The sequence below is a fragment of the Gallinula chloropus genome (assembly GCF_964237585.1).
Source record: "Gallinula chloropus genome assembly, chromosome: Z".
NCBI classification, from domain to species: domain Eukaryota; kingdom Metazoa; phylum Chordata; class Aves; order Gruiformes; family Rallidae; genus Gallinula; species Gallinula chloropus.
Window position 1 is genome coordinate 35,316,316 of NC_140089.1, and position 22,126 is coordinate 35,338,441.

At 37.7% G+C, this 22,126-nt stretch overlaps 1 protein-coding gene across 1 annotated transcript in view; it reads left to right on the top strand.

Moving 5' to 3' along the window:
• The window catches only part of CCDC171 (coiled-coil domain containing 171), a 152,056-nt gene that overhangs the window by 32,580 nt on the left and 97,350 nt on the right, over window positions 1-22,126 (top strand). The window contains exons 8-11 of the mRNA XM_084278309.1: window positions 5,895-6,033; window positions 13,470-13,572; window positions 18,474-18,577; window positions 21,284-21,373. Of these exons, the coding sequence (XP_084134435.1) occupies window positions 5,895-6,033; window positions 13,470-13,572; window positions 18,474-18,577; window positions 21,284-21,373 (436 nt within the window). The remainder of the gene's footprint in view (window positions 1-5,894; window positions 6,034-13,469; window positions 13,573-18,473; window positions 18,578-21,283; window positions 21,374-22,126) is intronic.

Here is a 22,126-nt window from a genome sequence, read left to right on the forward strand (position 1 = left end):
AAATTAAATCTATGGCTTTTGAAAGTACTTAACTCTTGAAATGCAGGCACTGCACTGTTTTTTGTCTTTATAGCTCTTTAGAAAATTCATATGACTCTGAACACATGGGTCATGTTCAATTCGATGTAGTCCCAAGTAAGGGGTTAAAATTACAGGAGAATACCTGCTCTGAGTGTATTATTTGATGTGAAATAAATGTGGAGTCATGAGTTCTGCATAAATTTTAAATATAAATTAAGGTATTTAAGTGTTACACATGCACTAAAAATATAAACCACCCATCAAGCAAACATACTAGGTCCTGAAAGGGGTGTTAGTGCTTTACACTGGGACTTACATATTAGTGAAACAATTTGATTTGCAGGGCTCCTAGTATGTTGGGCATTTAAATGCTTTTATTGTCTATCTTCAGATGTTCTTTTTTTAGCTTCTATCATAACTGTTCTCTCACATACTTTTTTTCTGTCTATTTTAGCAAATTTTTATTTTCCTGTTTCTACAAAATGTTCTATTTTACGTATCTGTGCTCAGTAATAATTTTCAGCACAAGGTCTTCACTTAAAGATTCCTTTTGGCTCCACAAAATGTTCATAAAATACCAGTTCCTCACTTACATTTTTTAGAACAATTGGCTGGCTTATTGCATTGTGTTAGGTTCCAGTCTGCCAAAGTGGTGTGCATATACACTTATGTTGCCTTACCAGAGTTTGTCTGAACATTTCGTTGTGTGAATTATAGTAGGCTCTTCGATGAGCAAAGAACTTTTATCTCAAGAGGTAGTCTTAAGTGGAGTACTGCCAGCACATGGGATAATGCTATCCAGTTGTTACAGAGCTCTACTGTCCCTTTAGGTGTTGAACTGGAGCACTCTTTCAACAACTCTCTATTTTTTCCTAAATGCTTAGGAATTGCAGATTACCCACAGCTAAGCTGGTGACAAAGATGCAAGTCTTTAAGGCCTGAATTATTCTATTATTAGTATGAATATGTTCTGTGAATCAAGGGATGATAATAGAGTTCTAAAATGTAAGTTAATTAGAAGCATTTTTGATGGTAGCTTAAGCATATGTTTAGGAATTTTCCAATCCATTAGAACTGTAAGTTTTACTACAAGATTTGCTTTAAATTTTAAATTAGTAATGCTAGTTAAAAATCGTGAAAATCCATAAGTAGTAATTTTCCAACTGAGTATTCAATAGACTCTTAAAGATACTTTTCTGGATTAGATTATTCAAACTACCATAAGGATGATGATGATAAAATATTCAATTACATTAGTGCATTTAATGTTTTCTTCCTTCAAAGAATCTTTTCTCTAGGTGTATGAGAAGTGAATGTTTTTGTGTTTAGGGTAGTTCTGGCCCTTAAAAATTATGTTTCAGAAAAGAGTTGTGAAGAACTCTTAGAAAACTTAGAAAGTTATTTTTTAGGGACTCTATTTCTGTGTCTGGTATTGCTGGAAATACTGGAATATATGCATTTCTTGTGGCTAAGACTGGGAAATACAGTTCTTACAGTTATGATCCAGTTGCATTAGTGCTTACAGAGAAGTACTTGTGTTACTAAAATGAACGTCCTTCCCATTTTCCTCTAAACTGGATAATTCTGTTCAACACTTATTTCCCTGGAAAGTAGATTTAAAAATTGCCTACTTAAAGCAGCTGTTCTGTGCATTAATTTGGTATCAGAATGAACTTGGCCTAGTATCCAAACAGTAATTTTCACTACTTGCAATCATGTTGATTCAGGCAGTTGCTCCTAGCAGCTTCTGCCAGTTGAGATTTTTGAAAACAGCTTTCATGGAAAGGTTTGCATTCTCTGATACCACTGAAGATAGTTTAACACAGTGCAACAGTTGGTGGTTTTGTTAATTGAGCTTGAAGAAGCAGCAGCAGCCTATCCTTATAATTTTCTTACTCCAGACACCTAAATTTCCAGAGTTCCATAAAAATAGGGAGTGAAGGTCAAACTTTCTCTCAGATGGACATCAATATACTGGGTTCCCTTGAGGTAATTACATGGGGTGGGCATGTACTGCCTTGTCTGTTTCCTGTGTCTTTTTTATTCTTTGAAGCATACAAGTATCAGTAACATTGGTGAATATCAGTGATTGCTTTCACTGGATCCCTTCAGAGAGAATACAAGAGCCTTTGATCTACTTACCTTTGAAGGCTGTGGTCCTTGGACTCCAGACAATGTCAGGAGCTTGGCTTTTTCTTTTAAGCCATGATTTGGCATCCACATATTTTCCCTTTTTCTGGAGGAGTCACACAAGTTTGTCCTTAAGCCCAAGTCTTTGGAAATCTTGGAGACTTTCATTTGTTCTGCAAGAATACTTGCATGTCTTTTTAGCTGGACTCGATAAAGGATAAATGATACCAAAGTTAGAAACTATACAAAGCTGTAAGAATTTCTTTTCTCAGAAAAAGATTAACTCTAATAAACTAAAACCAAGCAAACAGGCTTTTCTGGGTTGCATAATTTATTAATTAGCTCTGAACCCAACAGCACTATGCAAATTGGGAGCAACATGGGATTTAGGTCTCTGTGTGAATTTACTTTTCTTGAAGAGTGAGAGCATGACATAGAATAAATTGGAACTGCTTTTGCTGTGTTTCTGAAAGCTGTGGGAGTAGAAGCTACTTTGGGGGACTGAAACAGGCAAGTTCTTTCTCTAAGAGTAAGAAGTAACCATTTACAGCTTAAAGAAAAAAATCAGCTAGACTGAAACAGGAACACATAGGTATTTGGAGGAACGATAAAGTAGTTCTTCAGCTAAAAAGACACATTGATCTGCAAGGAATGTCAGACAGTGACAATACTGATTCAAAAGTTTCCAAGTTGAAAGTCCAACTTTGAGCCCTTTGCATTAATTTAAATTGTAGTGAGACAAGCGATAGGAGACAAAGAAACAAGACACATCTGGATCTTCCCTCGATAAGAGTTACATCAAAGAATAGTTCAGGTTGAAAGGGATTGCAGGACATCTATAGTCCAACCTTCTGCTCAAACCAGGATCAGCTATAAGATCAGGTTGCTCAGGGCTTCATTCAGTTAGGCGTTGAAAACCTCCAAGAATGGAGATGGCACAGCCTCTTGGGGAACCTGTTCCACTGCTTGACTGTCATTAAGATAGAAAGTTTCTCCTGCCTGGAGCTCTTTGGATTTATTTGTGACTATTGTCTGTTGTTCTCAAGTCATACCTTGCTGTGAAGTGACTGGCTACATCTTCTTGATAACCTTCTTTTAGATTCTGGGAGGCATGTTCCACACCCCGCAGTTCCTCTTTTCCAGCCTGAACATACCAAGTCCCCTCAGTTTCTATACTTACCTAGCTCCTGACCATGTTGCTAACGCTTCCCTGAGCTCATTTCAACATTTTTCCTGTGTTACAGGGGAGATGCGTGCTTAAAACTGGTCATTATCCCAGATGTGTTGTACCCGATAAGGGTGATTTATCACTTCCCTTGGTATTCTGTCCATGCAACTACTAATCCAGCTTAGGGTGCTGTGAACTGTATCTACTTTTGTGCTATGTTGGTGGTTTGTGGCTAGCTAGTTGTCTGCTAAGATTACCAGGTCCTTTTTGAGCATAACTGCTCCCCAGTCATAATGTTTCAGGGGGCTCTTTCTTCCTAAATTCAGATCTTTGCACATGTTGTTGATAAGCTCAGGAGGTTCACACGGTCTGTTCCTCCTCCCCGTCTAGGTTCTAGGGGACACAGCCCTTCTCTTGCCTGTGTTGTGGCATACAGCCACCCAGTTCACTGTTATCTGAAAACTTGGTGAGATTGCACTCTTGGCCTAATCCAGGTGATGGATAAAAATGTGAAGCTGATTCTAATACAGACTCCAAGAGTATTGCATGTGTTACCAGCCACTTGAGATTTACCATCAAACCATTCTTACCTGTGTTGTAGTGCCATAAAAGTACTGTGTGAGACAGTGCCAAATGCCTTTCTGAAATTGAGTTAAATTTGATCTACTTGCTCTTCTTCTGTCCACAGATCTGGTCATTTTATAATGGAGTGTAACTTGGTTGGCCAGACATGATTTAGCCTTCATAAATCGTAGAATCATAGAATGTGTAAGATTGGAAGGGGTCTTTAGAGGTCATCTTGTCCAACCCCTCTACAGTAGGCAGAGACATCTTCACTAGATCAGGTCGCTCAGAGCCCCATCAGGCCTGACCTTGAATGTCTCCAGGGATGGGACATACACTATGTCTCTCTCGGCAACCTAACATACAACCTAAATCTTCACTTTTTGAGTTTAAAACTGTCCTGTAGCTACACGCTCCTGTGAACAGTTCTTCCCTAGCTTCCTTACAGGCATCTTTCAGATACTGGATATAAAGTCCCCCTCACCCCAGAGTGCCCTCTCTTCTTCAAGCTGAACAAGCCCTAGTCTCTCAGCCTGTCTTCATAGGAGAGGTGCTCCAGCCCTCTGATTATCTTTGTGGCCCTCCTCTGGACCTACTCCAACAGGTCCATGTCCTTCCTGTGTTGAGGGCTCCAAAGCTGGGTACAGCATTCCTGGTGAGATCTCACCAGAGCAGAGGAGCAGAATCGCCTCTCCTGATCTGCTGGCCACACTTCTTTTGATGCAGCCCAGGATGCGGTTGGCCTTTGGGGCTGCAGCTGCACATTGGTGGCTCATGTCCAGCTTCTCATCCACGAGTACTCCAAAGTCCTTTTCCTCAGGGCTGCTTTCAGCTTACTTACAATCCTTACTGATTTTTACAGTCACCTTTTTCTCTTTCACAAGTCCAAAAATTTGTTCCAAGGGGACCTGCTTAATGCCCTTCCTGGGATCGAAATGAAGCTGACTGGTCTACAGTTCCTTGGCTTGTCCTTTTGCCCTTTTATGAATATAGGTGCGACTTTTATCTTTCTCCATTTGCCAGGGACTTGCCCCAATCTCTCTGACCCTTTAAAGATGGTGAAGATTGGTCTCACAGTGACATTGGCCACCTGCAAGCTGACTTCTTACAAATAATCCCAGACTCGCTGCTCATCTACTGTGAGCAGTTTTTCTCTTCAAGCCCTTCTACTGATCACAGAGGCTTGGGAGACCTTGTCAGGAAAGACTGAGCCAAAAAAGGTGTTGAGTATGATGACCTCTGTGTCCACTGTTGATAAATTATCTGGTCTGTGTAGAAGCAGGTCCATGCTTTCTTTCCTACCCTAAAGTAGTGGTAAAATCTCTTCTTGTTGCTTTTGCCGTGCTTTGCAAACAAGAATTCAAGGCGAGCTTTTGGCTTTCCTCACATTGTGCTTACATACTCAGGCAATCTTTCCAAATTCTTCCTTGGATTACTGTCCCTGCTTCTGTTTTGTAGGCTGCTGTTTGTCATTATAGCTTTCTCATGAGGAGTTACCTGTTTACCCACACCAGGCTCTTTATATGGAGAAATGATATAGAAAAAGAACTGTTTGAAATTTTGGGAACAACCTACTGGCAGAAAAATTTGAAGTTGTGCCATTCTGAGTGGAATGTAGTTAGGTATATGAGAGCTTTAGGAGCAAGATTTTACTTGAAATCTGGGTTGATTATACAAGATGTGACATGGTCTTTCTGAAGAGAACTACTGTGTTGATTATAAAATGTGATGAATTCTGCTTATTGTGTGTAATTTTGAGGCCATATCCAAATGAACAAATAAGTTTGACTGGAAGCTTAAGTTGAGCATTGGTAACTGAAAAGAATATAACCACTTCTTGACAAGCCTTAAAAGGAAAACATAACTTCAGCTATTAAAAAAACCCACAGCAATTTCAGATGCCATATGATTTGCTAAGATACGTGTTGTATCCATTGATTATCTTTAAAAATATATTCTATATTTGACAACGGTGTTTTTGATAAATTTTTTTAATGCTGAAACTTTTCAGATTAGAAAGAGAATGTTTATTCACAAACAAGCAAATGAATGAGAAGATTGAGGAAAAAAATAAGGTAATTCACGACCTCTCTGAGAGACTAGGGAATAATGAAAAAGCCTGCAGAGACTTACAGGAGGAACTTGAAATGGTAAGACAAAAAGTCTATGGTACTCATTTTTTAGGGGTTTTTAAACATGCTGTGAACATAGTCTGTGTTTTCTATGCAGAGCTGTGAAAGCCATTGTGTTGCACTGATTTTACTTGTGTTGCTTTGTTTTGTAAACCATGAGTAAATACAGCTAATGCACTGGAGAAGCTAATTTGAAAGTGTAGCTTAAGTAATACACATGTATTTAACTGAAGAGTTACTTGCAAAAAATGATTTTAAAAGTGTAGCTATGACTAAAGAGCATTCCTAGCAAAGACAGCAATTTGTATATATGGATTAAGATTCCTTGTGGAGAATGTTCTGTCTTTCTACTTAAGCTTTTTTTTTCTCCAAGCTTTATTAGCTACCATCGTAGGCTTCTTTATTTCTGCCTGACGTAACATTTTGGTTTTAGTGCAAGCAGTCAACTGTAAAAATGCTTGAAAATTGTTTGTTTGAAGGTGACAGAGGGAATGTGTGTGTGTGTGTGTGTGTTTTGTGTTTTGTGTTTTGTTTTGGTGTAGACTTGGCATGTTGGATGCATTTTCTTGGTATTATTGTCAGAAATCTTTCTACTTCTATCTGAGCAATTGAGGCCTTCCTGTTGTCTGTATCCACCTCAACTTTGAATAACAACTTTGCCATCCTGTTGAATAGCAGCAGGGACAAAGCAAACAGCGTATCTAGAAAACCATGTGCCTGTCCACTGTGTAGTAGCATTTGTAGTATTTCTGTACTTAGCCAAGCAAACCATTTTTGCAAATTGGCTTGCAAATTTATCCTCTTACTCTCTGTTGGAGGTGTGTGGAAGGTAGATGTGGTCTGTCCTCTGCTGTTGACAGGCGTGTTAAATCAGTGGACAGGAGCAGAGACCTGTATCAGAGGATCTTCATACTTGTTGGTGCCTTCTGTTCAGTTGAGAAGAGTTATTCCATACCTTAGCCACTTCCCAGACAGATTGGTAACTCATATACTGAAAAAAAAAAATCAAGTGAAAACACCTTCTTCCTTCTGGAGGAATCACAACTTCTTCCATGGAGCACTGATGTATTGGAAGTCATGGCCTAGTTAACCACCAGAAGTCATCAGGCACAAAAAGAATATGTAGAGACAAAAGCAACAATCCCCCCCCAACCACAGTCAGTAACGATTGTCATTTATTAATATAAAATGCAATTCCAAGCTGAAGAATTTCTACCAGGGACCTTGAATGCTTGCAGGCTGTTGCAGGCTATTGCTGTGATAGGAGTTTTCCTTTCTGCTTTATGTTCCCTTAGTAAAATGTATGTTACACCTGACAAGAATGCAGGGCTAAATCCTGTTCATGATGAAGGTTTCTGGTAATGGCAACATTATTAAATGGTGTACTCAAAATGAACATTACAAGGTAAAAAGCAGAATAGATTGTCTCAGTTAAAAGAACTGTCTTATTCACAGAGCCTTTTAAAAAATTGTTTTACTGGAACGATTTCAAACCACAAGACTGTCTTGAACAGGTAGTAAAAATACTCTTTTTTGAGGAGTTGTATTAGCGGTCCCCTATGGGATTAGATTTTTATCACCTTGGATGGCTTTGTGTTTCTCCTGAAGACTCTTGTATTTTGTTTGGGAAGGAGGATTGCCTGTGTGTGGTCTTGTTTACTCAGTCTGGACAGCTTTTTGTTATTTTTCCTCCTGAAATGAAAAAGCCAGAAGACTGCATCAGACACTAACTATAGGTAACATTCCATACACTGTTAATAGGCTTCCCTATACCCATACTAAATTTGTGTGAAAAATCAGTGTTCTCTTTTCTTCATTTTCCCCTCCCGCTTCATCCATCTATTAATTACTTTCTTGTATATTATACTATTATTAGACATCCTGAATAAGTCCTTTACACTCCAGTCTGCTAATCTTACGTTGTTTTCTCACTGTACCACTCTAATACAGGTTAAATGTTTTTGTTTGTAAAACATTTGGGAAATATCACCAGACCCAGTGAAGGCTCTTTGTGTTTAGAGAATAGACTTACACAGGGACAAAATACATTCTTTGGAAACTTTGTGTGAGAAATAACTTTCTTTTTTTTTTTAATGGTTCAGTTGAATGTATAGTAAAGTAGTTATGCTGCTTTTAATTTTAAATATCAGCATGTGGCAGAAGTTTGCCAGAAATTCGCGTGGATCAAATGTGGTAGGATCTGTTGGTATCAAACAAAACTGCTTGAGAATGTTCAGCATGAGCAGGCTCTCAAGATTTCCATTATGTTTTTCTGAGGAAATTGGTCTCAAGCTTGTCATTATTTCCAGCGAGGGTTTTTAGAAATTTTTAGCTGCAAGAATAGGAATTTGAAAGGCTGGCCATTGTGATTCAGAACTTGTTTTAAATTGAAACAGCCCCAGCTGTATTCCTGCCCTGTGGAAAGAATCAGAGGTGTCTTTAATAGTTTTAAAAGTTACTCAGGGTATTTACATTTCTGGCGCCTCGTAGTGAATGATCTTTAATTCCTCGTACCAGACAAGCGGGAGGTGTTGAACCTTTATGAGAAACATGGATAGAAATTTGGGGAACTTGCCAATTCACCAAAATGCATATTAGTATTGAAGTAATTAAAAGTAGTGTATTTTACTATAAATTCCTTTAATTTGTGTGTTCGTTTCCTCCCCTTTGTATAGATACAACTAGGAGTAGCATAATTAGTGTACAAGTAGTGTAACAGATTACACCCAGAACCTGTCTTCTACCACGTGACATGTAAATCTCTTGCCACCATGCATGCAGACATAGGTCTGACTTTGGCTCTTGCTCTGCCATCACCAGATGGGATTTGTACTGCAGACTGATTGGATGAATCACTCCATATGCAAGAGAGCCACAGAGCAAAATCCTCGTAAGGCTAAACAAAGTAGAGAAAATTCCTCTTGGAATTATGTCAGTTCATTGAAGGACTGGATCCCAGTTCCTTGAATAATGCTACTGGGGTGTTGATAAGTTAATTTTAAAAAGGCCTTGAACTCTTGCCTGCACGTTTATTCTTCAGACATTATTGAACTTGATATACAGATGCACATTTGCAGTGTCAGCTCACATCAGGGCTATTCTGGAAGTGTGTGTAGAGTTTGCATTTATTTTTTTCAACAGTGGCTTTTGGAAATCATTGAAGAGTCAATGGGACTTCATTTCTGTCCTGCAACAACAGGTGATGGCATGATACCAAAATTGAATACTGGTACTTAAGGAAAATACCTCTGCAGCCACAGTAGGAGGGAGTTGCTGATTTAAATGTAAATACCCTGCTTCTAATTCTGACAGTGTGTCAAGTAATTTTGATAAGTAGTAGGTTTTCCTAATAATTATAGTTACCCTTACAGATAAAGGTACAAAGCATTTGGGAAAAAAGATTTTGTCCTTGTTGGAGCCTACAGTATTTAAAATGAAAAATATTTTGCTTCTATTTAGTTTCTTTTAAAATGTGGTTGTATTTTAAAATTCGTGGTTAAGTAGATATGTTGCCAAACACATTTTTCTACCAAAACTTCTTTTATCTTTAAGGGGTGATTTGTGATAATAGGAGCCTTCTTAAAGGTACAAAGTTCGACTGGGAGAAGCATTCTATATGCTACAATTCAGCATGTATTCTGGGCTCAAAAAATACTACTTTAGGCCCATATGTGGTTTCTAGCCTCCTATTCAGAATACTTTGTGAGGGAAATGTTTGGGAGGTATAGGGTGTACTTCTCATATATTTGGAGAATATGACTAAGGATTCCTGAAGGCAGGTTCTACCAGTAGATACTGAGGTGAAAAAGGCATTGAGAATGCCTTTTCTTTATCCTGGTCACCAGATCCCCTGCCCTGTTCAGCAGCAGCCCAGATTTTGCCTAGTCTTCCTTTTGCTGGCAGTGTACTTTAGGAAGCCTTCCCTTTTGACTGTATTGTTCCTTGGCAGATTCAACTTAAGGTGGATTTTGGCTTTCCTAAATATATCCCTCCTTGCCTGCACAGCATCTCTGTATTTTTTTTCCAGGTCACCTACACCTGCTTCCACCTCTGTTATGATTCCTGTTAATATTTAAACACAGTCAGGAGCTCCTTGTGCATCTGTACAGGACTCCTGTTGCCTTTGATTTTCAGGAGTGGTCCATCCTGATGCAGGAGATAAAGTCATCAAAAGGCTTACTTTGCAAGTGTTATGTCACCTGTTTTTACTGATATGGTCTGGGAATCAAGCTCTCTTTTAGTAAAGGCTTTGGAACTTTACTGATTTCCCTTTTGAAGTAATCTGGATCTGGGGAAACTCACACCAGTACCTTTCCAGTAGTTCTAAAGGATTGACATCCCCTAACACAAATATGATGATGAATGGAATTGCTGAGAGGACAGTAATCTCCTCTCCTATAATAGGTCTTTCAGCAGCTGCAGCTGATGTTTGACCTCTACACCTGTGGACTCCATTTCAAGGATCCACACTCCATACAAAGGTGGTCAGAGGGCCAGAGCAGCTCTCCTATGAAGACAAACTGAGAAAGTTTGGCTTTTGCAGCCTGGAAAAGAGAATGCACTTAGAGCAGCCTTCCAGCACCTAAAGGATCCTACAAGAAAGTTGGAGAGGTCTGTACAAGGGCATGTAGTGATAAGACAATGGGTAGTGGCTTTAAGCTGAACGACTGTAGGTTTAGATTAGGAATTAGGGTGAAATTCTTTACTGCATGGGTTACCCAGAAAAACTGTGGGTGCCCCTGGATCCCTGAAGGTATCGAAGGCCAGGTTGGATGGGGCTTCAGGCAACCTGGTCTAGTGGAGGGTGTTCCTGTCCATGGCAAAGAGTTTGGACATGATGATCTTTAAGGTCCTTTCCAATCCAAACCTTTCAATAATTCTATGTTTTTCCCTTTCAAAGTAGAGAGTTGAGTGTATTTCCTGTGTTTATTCACACCAAAGAAAAGGAAACGAAGGGTATTGCAGCTACTGTCATGAACTTTCAGATGGGTACTTATGGAGAAGACAGAGCTATACTTCCCTTAGAAATGTGCAGTGAAATTGTGAGACAAAACAGAAGTTTTAAAAAGGGAAATTTTAATTATCTGTAAGGGAAAAAAAAAAACCCCAAAACTTCAAAGTGAGGATTTAGAGATAATGGAGCATGTTGCCTGGAGGGGTTGTTGAAACTCCATCCTTGAGGGTACTCAAGCCTTGACTGAATGAGGCTCTGAACAGCCTAACCTGACTTCAAGCATGGTTCTGCTGTGTGTGAGGAGTGGGACCAGATGACCTCTCAAGGTCCTGTCACATTAAATTATTCTATGATTTTATGACTCTACAGATCCTTATTAGATACCTGTCAGTGAGACATAAAAAATTAGATTGATATGTTTGGACCCTTTTGGACTCTTAACCTGTGCCTGGATTTCCAGCAGTATTTTTCTTTAATATCTGATAATGGGGACAGTGATTGAAAATGGGAGTTAGAAAGGAAAGACAGTAAATACTTTGCAGCTGAAGTGTAGAGAAACTGGATAATCTAAGGAGTTTCCTTTTGATCTTTATTGCTGTTGAAAAAGAGCTTTAAGTGTAGATGCAGTTAGTTAGCAAATAAAGTACAGAAAAGTGGCTAAGGCTGCATAGGCTGGAATATGCTGACTAGTTTGTGGTAAATTAACTAAACCAAATGAAAAAATAAGATGAGAAGATTGAAAACAAATTTCTCACATTTGATAATTCTGTGGGAAAAGGTTTTTCTGGGTAGATTAAGTCTGACCTTGTCTATGCTGGAGTGGTTTATGTAAAAAGAGCATGTATTTTATTATGATGCTGATCATATTGTATTTTCTTATTTGTAATATGTGAGGTCTTTGGGATGATACCGGTACATGGGAGTAAATTATTTTAACGTGTTTACATCCCATAAAATATTTTTACTGGAGCTTGGCAATTACAAGCTCTATTTATATAGATAATTTTATAGAGTAAGAATTACAACATAGTTATTTTAGAATATATAGAAGTGGTTTGGAAATTCTTTATGTAGTGTAGTACAAACTCACACAAGGAGATGCGTGTAAATGCTACAGGGGACCTAACATTGAAATACACATATGAATAATATATTAGTTGATATACAGTACATATAATTAAAATTGAAAGAGTAAAGCAAATTTATAAAATATTTAAACTGAATAGTGAAGAACACTGCAGAGAATTAAATGCATTTCTTGGTTTTTTAGCCTGACAGTTATATGCTACCAGTATGTAGCATTTTTCCTGGGGAGGATATTTCCCACTCTTGAGAAATTGATGGGATCCTTACACATGCAGTGAAGCATAACTAAAGCAATAGTTTACGGATATGATAGAAAACGGAACAGTTTTTCTCCATGTAGAAGGGGTAAACTTCCATGACCAAGTAGAAACAGAAATTACACAAATAGGTGTTAGAATAAAAACAGGTAGTTAAAATTAGTGAGATACCTGTGGGCGTAACTTTTCTCATAAGAACATTATGAAATTATTTTAATCTAGTTTTCTCTTGATTTAGGGAAGAGGGGTTATTGAGGGGGGTTGGTTTTGTTTCTTTTGTTTTCTAAACTGCTGAGATGTGTTACATTTATCAGTCAGCTGCTAAAATTGAGCATTTCTTAGAGAAGTCAGAACTACGTAAGTCCAAGAGGACATTGGTCTCGTCTGGTATTATGTGTACTTGTCTTTGAAAATTGCAGGTTTTAATACATGTTATAAATTGAAGGGGTGATTTGATAGAATTTTTCTATTGTAGTGAATAAAAAATCTGATCCAGCACATCTTTCCTGATATCTTTATCTTAGGATAAAGCCTGTGTCTTGATTTGAACAATAGGCTGCAGTTAGTGAACAGCTTTCTTTAAGAAAACTGGGTGATAGGAGCTGAAGGACTCTGCTGCTTTATATTCCATGCATAAGGAGGAGTTTTTGATATTGAAGAATTCACTACCAAGCATGGAAGATACTAACAATTAAAGTAGGCAGGTTTACAATGAGAATAGGTGTGGGATTTGACTGAGTGCCAAATCATGAATTTCTAGCCTGTCTGCCAGTAGTTTGGTGTCTTTCTGGATGCCCTTGTAGGGTGTAACAATAGATTTCATTGCTTGCATAGATGGGCAGCCGTTAATTAATGTTCATGAAGGTATTTTTAAAGCAGAAGAAGATCAAGACTAGGTTTTAATGCAACCATTTTTTTTTCTTTTTACTCTCTGGAGCCTTTAGTTCTGTTTTAAGGTTTTTGAAGTTCTGTTTTACTTACTTGTGATGTCATATTAGATCGCTTGGCACAAGAAAAGGAGTAATAAGAAATATAGCAGGAATTTAAATTTGAAAGGGAACAAAAATACCATTGTGATCTGTATTTCTTCTGTTTACTACTTTAATGGGTTTCTTTTTTCCCCCTCTTGTCTTGTCTGTATCTCCTGTCAAATAAAGGCCAAGAAACACCAGGTCTTTCTAACAGAGACGTATGAAAACAACATGAGAGAGCTGGAGTTACTCTTGGACAGCTTTGCTATGTCAGGCCAGCGGACAGCAGGTTAGTTGAAGGTATAAAATGACAGATGCATCTGTCAATGTTCCAAAGTCACTACATTGTGGGAATTCTGCAGATGCCTCTTGCATTCCCTCTTCTCAACATGCTTTGATTTGATGACATGATAAGAGCAGTTCTCACAGCAGTCAAATGGCCTTGCTAGCTGAGAAGGGGTGACGGAATGTGGACCTGCTGTTGTCAGCCCAGAGCTTGATTTACAAATGCTGGGGTGTATATGATCGGTCAGAAAAGGGCTCACTTGCTGTGCTCTAAATCCAACTGAGAAAAAAGTCCTTACAGTATACCTGCAAAGGGAACAGATGTTTTGCCTGAACTGAGCCAAATTCTGAGGCAACCTTCAACAACTTAAAGGTCATATATTCAAAAAGGTTGTGTAGGACACATGATATAACACAATACTTTTTACTGTTGATTGTGGACTGTTACTATATTGTATTCATTTGATCTAATACAGAACAATTATTTCTCTGTTTTCATTGAAATTAATTGTAAGTCAGCGGTTGTCACTCTGTTACCTAACTTTATATGTAATTATTTTATCAAACTCAACAAACCACTGTGTTCCTAAACATTTGAAATAGTGCCTAACAAAAAAGAGCTGAACTTTAATATCAAAGCTAATCTTTTTTTTGTAAGGGTGAAAATAATACCCTTTTTGAAATAGCAATTTAATACTATACATAAAAAAGTTTTCTTTATATAGTCCCTGTTAGAAAATCACACACTAGACACAAAATACTTCTAGCTTACAGTGCAAATAAACTGCAACAAAGCAGGCAAAATTTTGCTTAAAGAGTAAATGGCTTTATTTGATGTAAAATGTGGTATGTTTCTGCACTTTTCAGCAATAGTAGACATATAAATGGGTTGTATGAAATTTAAATGAAGATGCATTTTCTTGTATCTTCACAAAAAATTTTTTTTTTTTTAGGGCCTGGTATAGTTGAAATTGAATAAAGGAATTTCCTGAGATTTTGGTTGTTCTTAAAAGCCTAGCCTTGAGTGTATGATGCATTGATTTCCTCACATGCGCTATATGATTTTTTTATTTGGGAAGTGATAGCACTTTTATTCTGTAATTATAAATGTGATTCTTGTGGGTAATACTTGCAGGTTTACTTGTAGATACATCAGACTGAAAAGCTCTTCTAAACTGTATGTTTTCCTCAATCTTGCAAAGTTCCACATGCTCAGAGAGGCGTCAGCAATTCTGGGGGGAGCTGGATGCTGCTTCCAGAGTGTAGTTTCCAAAGCAGTAATTGTCTTTTGGGTATGTTTTCTGTTCTCCCTAGTGGCAAACCTTGCAGAGAACAGCTTTGACCTGTTTCTGTAATATTAGGAATTCAGTAACAGTAACTTCAGGATTAATTTCTCTCTTTGAGGTAAACTTTGAAAGCTCTTATTTAAAGAGTTTTGTGAGGTTTTTGGCTGGTTCTTTTTTTTTTTTTAAGATTTAGCATTTCTGCTGAGGCTCAGTTGAGGAAGAAAGTAAAATCTGGCTCTGCTGTGGATAGAGTCTTTATGGATGACATTAAGATGGTCAATGTCCAAAACATTTGTTCTGTGTATTTACTGCATTTGTAAGTGTGAAACTAAATTTTTAATTCCATTGCCTTTACTGTTTATACTTAAGTTATCGTGTATTGGTATTTCTTTGAATTTTCCATAAAATGTTTAATGTAATTTTTGATATTTTAATATTTGAAATAGACTGCGTAGATGCCAATGGAAGTAGAAATCTTAAATAAACTTTTGTAGTCTAATTAGCAGATGAAATGTGCCACATTAGCATGTGCCACAGCTGCCTGGGCAGTCTTTCCTTTCTTGTTTTTAACTTTCAGCTCAAGTGGGTGAGAGACCTGCTTAAAAATCTGTTGATACTAAATGTCCAGCCCCTCCATTTTAAGTGCTGATTGGGCTGTGATTTTTGGTTTATACCACAAAAAAAAGACAAGTCTTTAAGATTAAAACACGGAGAATGTTAATGATTTTTTAAAATACATTCCAAAAGAACCAGCATAAATTCACATATTCTGTTTTTTAAGTGACCTTTATAAATTTTCCACAGCTTTGTTATTCATATTGGGCCATTTGCATGATTTCAGTTTGTCTTTGTTCAGTTTATTGTATTTTGCAGTTATTCAGCACAACAGGCTTTGTGCTCAGGGAGGTTTGTCTTCGTTTCAGGAAAAAAAATAATTTGTGGTTGCAGTAATCTGGAAGAAAAAAAAAAAAGTAAACGGAGTAAAAAGTGCCAAGAGTGTTGGCTGCTTTGAGTTAGTGTCACCATTTATCGCAGGCCACCAGTGCTGTTTAGGTCAAAAATCTAAAACACAGCACCATATGAGCCGCCGTGCAGAAAGTTAACTCTGTCCTAGCCAGGCCTAGTACCACTAGTAGAAAGTCTAAAGCAGCAGGTTTAAGTTTACTCACTTGTGTACCTCCTGTCAGACTCCTTTGGAACCTGGCGTTTTCCCAAGATTATTCCCCTAAACTCTTAGGTGATATTCAGGCGAATGCCTCAAGTATTAGATTGTTTTTCTGCTTGTTGCTGAGGTAGGGCCTCCCCAGCAAGAGAGTGCTGTTTGGATTATGTTGCAGATCTCTTGCATTGAACTGTGAGGACTGACAACATTTGGCCAGTATTAGAGCCATAAGCTTGTTTTCAGCTAGTGCAGGAAGGTGGAATCTGGCATTTCCATGGGCAGACTGGGCTTCCTAAAAATAGGGTTGCAGCAAAGGTAAGGAATGCCAGCGTGGAAAGTTTACTGGCAGAAGGCTAGTTTTGGCAAATATGACATAAATTGGGATAGTTCAGAGGCATGTTTCAGTGACAGCATTGCAGATTGGGACTTTAGGAATGAAGACACATTATTTAGACAGCTTGATGAAAACTTTGGGATGGAAGACTTAGATTGACTAAATGGGCATTTTTTTAAGCTGAATGAGAATTGTTAGTTGCAACTTCTCTAGGGCTTGAAGTATGGAATATCAACAAGATCACTGAAAAATGTTCCTGCAAAGGGAAGTCACTCTTGTAATTGAGAGGACACAGAGGAGACCTCTGCATCCTTCACTATAGCTGTGGCTAAGTGGTAAAACCGGTAGTAAGGTTTTACTAGTCTCCTTCTTAAACGTTAAATCTAAACTCCTTGCCAAAAGGTCAGGTTTTATGAATTATTCTTAGGTAGATTCAAAGTGTAACATTGCTATCTGGGACATCTCTAGGACTCAGAGGTTTGGTTATGAGCAAAGGTCTGTCACTAGGATATGCATTCTGTTTAAATTCACGCACGTGCTGTAGAGCAGATCTCGCTTCTGTTACTGAAAGCAATCTTGCAAATCCACGTTGGTTTGACTAGGTGTGACTGACAGTTGGCTGACAAGTCCAAGTGAAAAGCTGATACCCAATCTAAATAGAAGTCTGCTTTCTGGTGTTACCAAAGGCTTAGGAGATGGGGCTAATTGATGGGAAAAGCATTCAGAACGGCTGTTGTCTATACATTCTGACCTGTGCATATATGTAGATTTCCCACTGACAGCAGCTGGGGCGTTACGGAGCCTTGAAGACAAAATTACCACTTTTGTAGTGCTTTGAGCTGAGTATCATGCTTGTTAGGTAACACTGACCACAGGGTTCTTAAAAAACCCAACCTGCAGGTCTGTAATTGCATGTCTTCTACCTGACAAAATTTTTATGGAAAACCAAAGAAAAGGTTTAGAGTTTAGTATCTGATTAGACCTCATGAGCCACCCTAGGTAAATTGCTTAGTGACACTGACCTTTCAGAGGCAATAAACACCTGTATCACCATTTAGTTCTGCTGAGAGTTATGATTATTTAGCCTCTGTGGAGTTCAAATGCCACCGATTTTCTCACTTTTTTTTTTGAAGATAAGGATACCGTTAGCCTTGTTAAAGTTCATCTGTTTCTAGAACATATTAAAGACTTGTGGAAAAGATGATAGTATAATCTGTAATAAAATAAGTTGATAAATGCTGCATACAAATAATACTGGGGAAAAAGAGTCTGTCAATAACCTTGCTGTAACACCAGAAAAAAATGAATAGTTTGTTCTTGGAAATTTAATATCAGCTGACATCTTGTGACCTCTTGATCAATACAGTGTTGTTTTGCTTTCTTACCACGTTGTACTACGGGCTCTGGAATGCTCAGACTTGTTCATATGTCCCTAATTAAGGCAACCAGATCAGAAGTCTCCACCTAAAGGTTTAATAAATAAGTGTAGTGTGTATATAATGGACATATCAGCTTTAAGATTTATAATTGAAACATTATGTAGGACTCTGCAGACAGATAATAAATTTTTTTTATTATTTCCTTTGGAATGAAATTCAAGATCATTTAAAAGGTTTTTAAGACCTCTCCAAGCATAACATAGTCATGTGATCTTTGGCTCAGTAAGGCTCTGAGTAGATGAAGCACTACATTATAATAGGCATGCTTAGTCACAACAGCAAAATAATGTCAGGAAAAGTGTAACATACTTAACTTTAAGGCAACATGTTTTCAGAGTGTGTTATTGTGTGGTTTTCAAGTTGGCTGGTCTGACTGAATGACACAGACTTGACCACAGTAGAAATTATATGTGAGACTGCATACCAAATACATTAGGTAGAAGTGTAATCCAGAACTTACAGTTCTGCATCTTGTATTAAAGCGTTTATACAAATGTCTTTCAGCTGTTTTTTTCTCTGAAAGTATGGCTATTCAGCTGCATCTCTTGTGGCAAGCAAGGTTGCTGTTTACTGTTTTGTATTGTCACTGAAGCCCTAACTAATTTTAATACCTCTCTCATCCAGGGTGAGTAGTTTTCTCTCTGTGGCTTCAAGGCTTAATTTTCATTCTGTATTTTTCTTCAGGCACTTGTAAGGACAAAGATAAACCTCTGAGCCTCTCTGTCCTTGAGACTTTGAGGTGTACCTTGACAGCTTACCAGAACAAGCTGGAAGATATGTCTAATGAGGTAACACTTGCACTGTTTGGCTCTATATGTATTGCCTTCGGCCTTCAGCAGTACATAGGCTTTGCTTGTAAAAAAGGTCAGAATACTGGGAATGTTTAGTTGACAGCTTCACATTACCCAAAGAAATAATCTCTGTCACTACTATTTCTCAAAGCTTGCCCTGCAGTGAAATTTCACTTGTGTTTAGGGGGACAGGGAGAAGAGGTTTTATCTTTTTTTTTTCTTTTTAGTTTAATTTGGTTTTGTTTTCTTAGTAAACCTGTTGGGGTTCTTATTTTTAATACACATTCTGGAAAACAAGCCATTCATATCTTAAGATTTCAGTTGGAAGTTGATAATTTAAGACTTGGGCAGTGTACGCCACAATATTCCTAAATGTGCAACACTTCAACGTTGGCAGTCATTGGTATGAGTTATGTAAATGTGCACGCTCTCCTACATTTGAAGAGTGGCATAATTTTCTGAGATGAGTGTTTTAGATGAAATCTCTTTTGGTACTATTTTGAGGTCTCTTCATGTAAAGTAGGACCATGACAATATTTTATCTAAGACAATAATGGAAAAACTTAAATTTTGGAAGTCTTAACCTTGAAAAAAACCAAGTGTTTTCCATGCAGCCCTACTGGCCTTTTATTTCACGGATTGAAGAGTCACAATCTTGCATTTTTATTCTCATTTGTGTTGCTGATGCGATCAAATTAATCCTCTTGGGTGTAGATGTTTTATGAATTTGTGGCTTTATAAAATGTAGAGAGAAGTTAACTGCACTGTCAAAGCTTTTTGTACAAACTTGTAATTAGCTTATCTTTGAATGAAATTGGCAAATACAGAAAGTCAATATCTGATGAGATTGTAAAAATGCCAGTACTGGTTTTTTTAATTTCTAGATTTTGTCTTCTTTTTTTTCCCCCCCTTCACAAATGGATAGTCTAGCTAGTCACTGGTAATGTTTAAAACAAAACAAAAAATCACGATTGTATCAGCTTTGCCTCTTATACTGGGAATAGAATGGTCCCCTGCAAGACCTTTGAGTTTGTTCAGTGGGCGCAAAAATAAGTGACCATGGAAACTATTATACTTTTGTAAACAGCAAGCACTGTTAGGTCTCTCCCAGTGAGATAAGAGAACCGATGTGTATAGTCATTATGAAACTCTTCTGAGACCTAAGTCTGGAAGCTGCAGAGTAACTAGGAACATATTACCCACAGCGAATTGTTATTTGGGAGGAGGAATGTCACGTGATCGGCAGCACAGTTGAAAAGTCGACTCAGCAGGCTTTGGCTTAGTGATGTGCTTTGTTGTGAAACTGTGCCAGAGACAGCAGTGGGGAGACCAAGGGGGTGGCTGCTAAGAAAGCAAAGAGAGTATTCTGACAGAAAGAAGAATGAACTGTCAAGGAAAATAAATCGCAAGCAGAGCAGGACCAACTGATGACCTGCCACAAGACTTCCCAGTAGGACTGCGTGTGACTGACCCTGAAGTTGTCATATGGAGCCAGAGATCACCAAGCACCTTCATGGTGCACAGAAAGGGCAGTGCTCTGTCCTTCTTGATTACCCCCACCCCCATAGACAATGCTGGTTTTGGCTTTTTATATATTAGATATGTTTAGTAATAAAACTTTTTAATAATACAATGATGCACAAAGGGACTATGAAGGGCACTGTGCAATAAAAACAGGATGTTTTAATACACAGCAGTAAGGGTTTAGTTTTGAGTAATTATGTAGTGGTTCTTTTTATAGGGAGATTTTCAACAAGACTCCACATATTGATAGAGTTGTTAATGTACACATACACCTGTATGTATACATGAAATATGCTGGCAAATTTGTCATGTGTCACCTTTAACATACTGTGTTAAACATTAGATTAAAAAATCTAATTCATTTGTGTCACTGAAAGGTGTATAAGTGCTTTGTTTTTGACAGATTGCAAGCTTTTGACTTTCAATGTAATGTATGTGTGAGGAGAAAGACAGGGCTAGGAAACTAATAAAAAGACTGGAAATACTCCAGTAACATTCTGTATTTTACTGTAATTATTTTAAAGGGTTCTGCCAGGTCTCCTGTTTTGGGAACGAACAAAAAATATAATTTCCAAAGTAATCTGCAAATTTTATAAGTGGGCATTTTTACTTCTGAGCTATTCCTTAATGGTGACGTGCCAGCAGTACCCAGCAGTATTATATGTTCCTATTTGACGCTGTCTTTCAGGCGTGTGTATTGCTAACCTCATCATCAGGTAACAGATACAGATTATAATGACCTGTTACCTTTTTTTGATCATGGCAAGTCCTCAGTGAAAAGTAGGGACCACACTCATAGCTGCACAGTTTATGAAAATGGCCACTGACTTAGAAAACTTGTTTTCTCAAACCACTCCCGAGATCATAATGTGAATTTGTCACATTTTCAAATGAATTTTAAAGCCTGTGTTTTTGAGATATTTTGAGAGTTAATGGGAAAGTTAATAGCAATAGTGAACTCAGTTTGGGATTCTGCCACTGCTACTTTTTTTAAATCATTATAAAAAGTTATTTAGTTAAATTGTAATGGGGCATTGTTTAGATTGTGTGGAGTATAAATATTGTCAGAAGAATTGAGGCCTTTTATTTTTTTGCATTAATATATAAGATTGTTCCTTTAAGTTCAAGTGATTGTGTAGCTTTCTGTAAAAGCCCACTTGACTACGGTATTTTTCACAGCTTGGGAAAATGAAGGTTTTGTGTGAAAAGATGACAGAAGAACTTGAGATATCCAAAGAGAAAACGTGCACTTTAAGTCAGGACCTTAAGGTATGGTTTCATGAACTTAATATAAAAATCTGAAAGTTCTGTCAAGAGGCTTTTTCTGGATTTAAAGTATCATCAGAAAAAGTCTGTGTACAATTGTAGTCTGTTGAGCAGACTAGTTCACCTTGCAAGCTTGTGTGAAGCCATGCTGCTTTATTCTGGTTACCACTTCAGATTACATAACTGGTCATTTCAGTGACTGCACTTATGAAATAATTTGAGATAGATTTATCAATTCATGAAGTATAGTTTTGTATCGAAATCAGAATCAGTATTTTTTTCTCTTAACTTTTTCTTAAATGAAGGAGAAGAGAATTGAATTACCTCTGTTCATATGAAATCACATTTATGTCCTTTCTTTTGTTAGTTATGTGTACCTGTTTATCAGACAAGTTAACGAATGTATGAAGTATCAGATCATCCTTAACAGTTGTGCAATGGGCAGCCCAAAATTTCTATCTGGGAGCTGCTAAAAACGCTTGAGACCTCTTTTAGTTTGTGAATTTTTTATTTTTTTTTTTGAGGCTCTGGTTTTTGGCTGACACATCATTTTGTAATGTCCTGTCTGGTTACATCAGTGGCCAAGGGACTGAGGAAGTCCTGAGGTCATGGTTAAACTTAATCTCCCAACTGGCAGTGTATTATATTACTGCCAAAATAGAATGTCTCTACTCCCAGTGTTTCTCAGATTCTTTTGCTGGGAATATACTGCTTTATCACCTCAGTTTAGTCAGATCCTTCTACAACACTCATTGA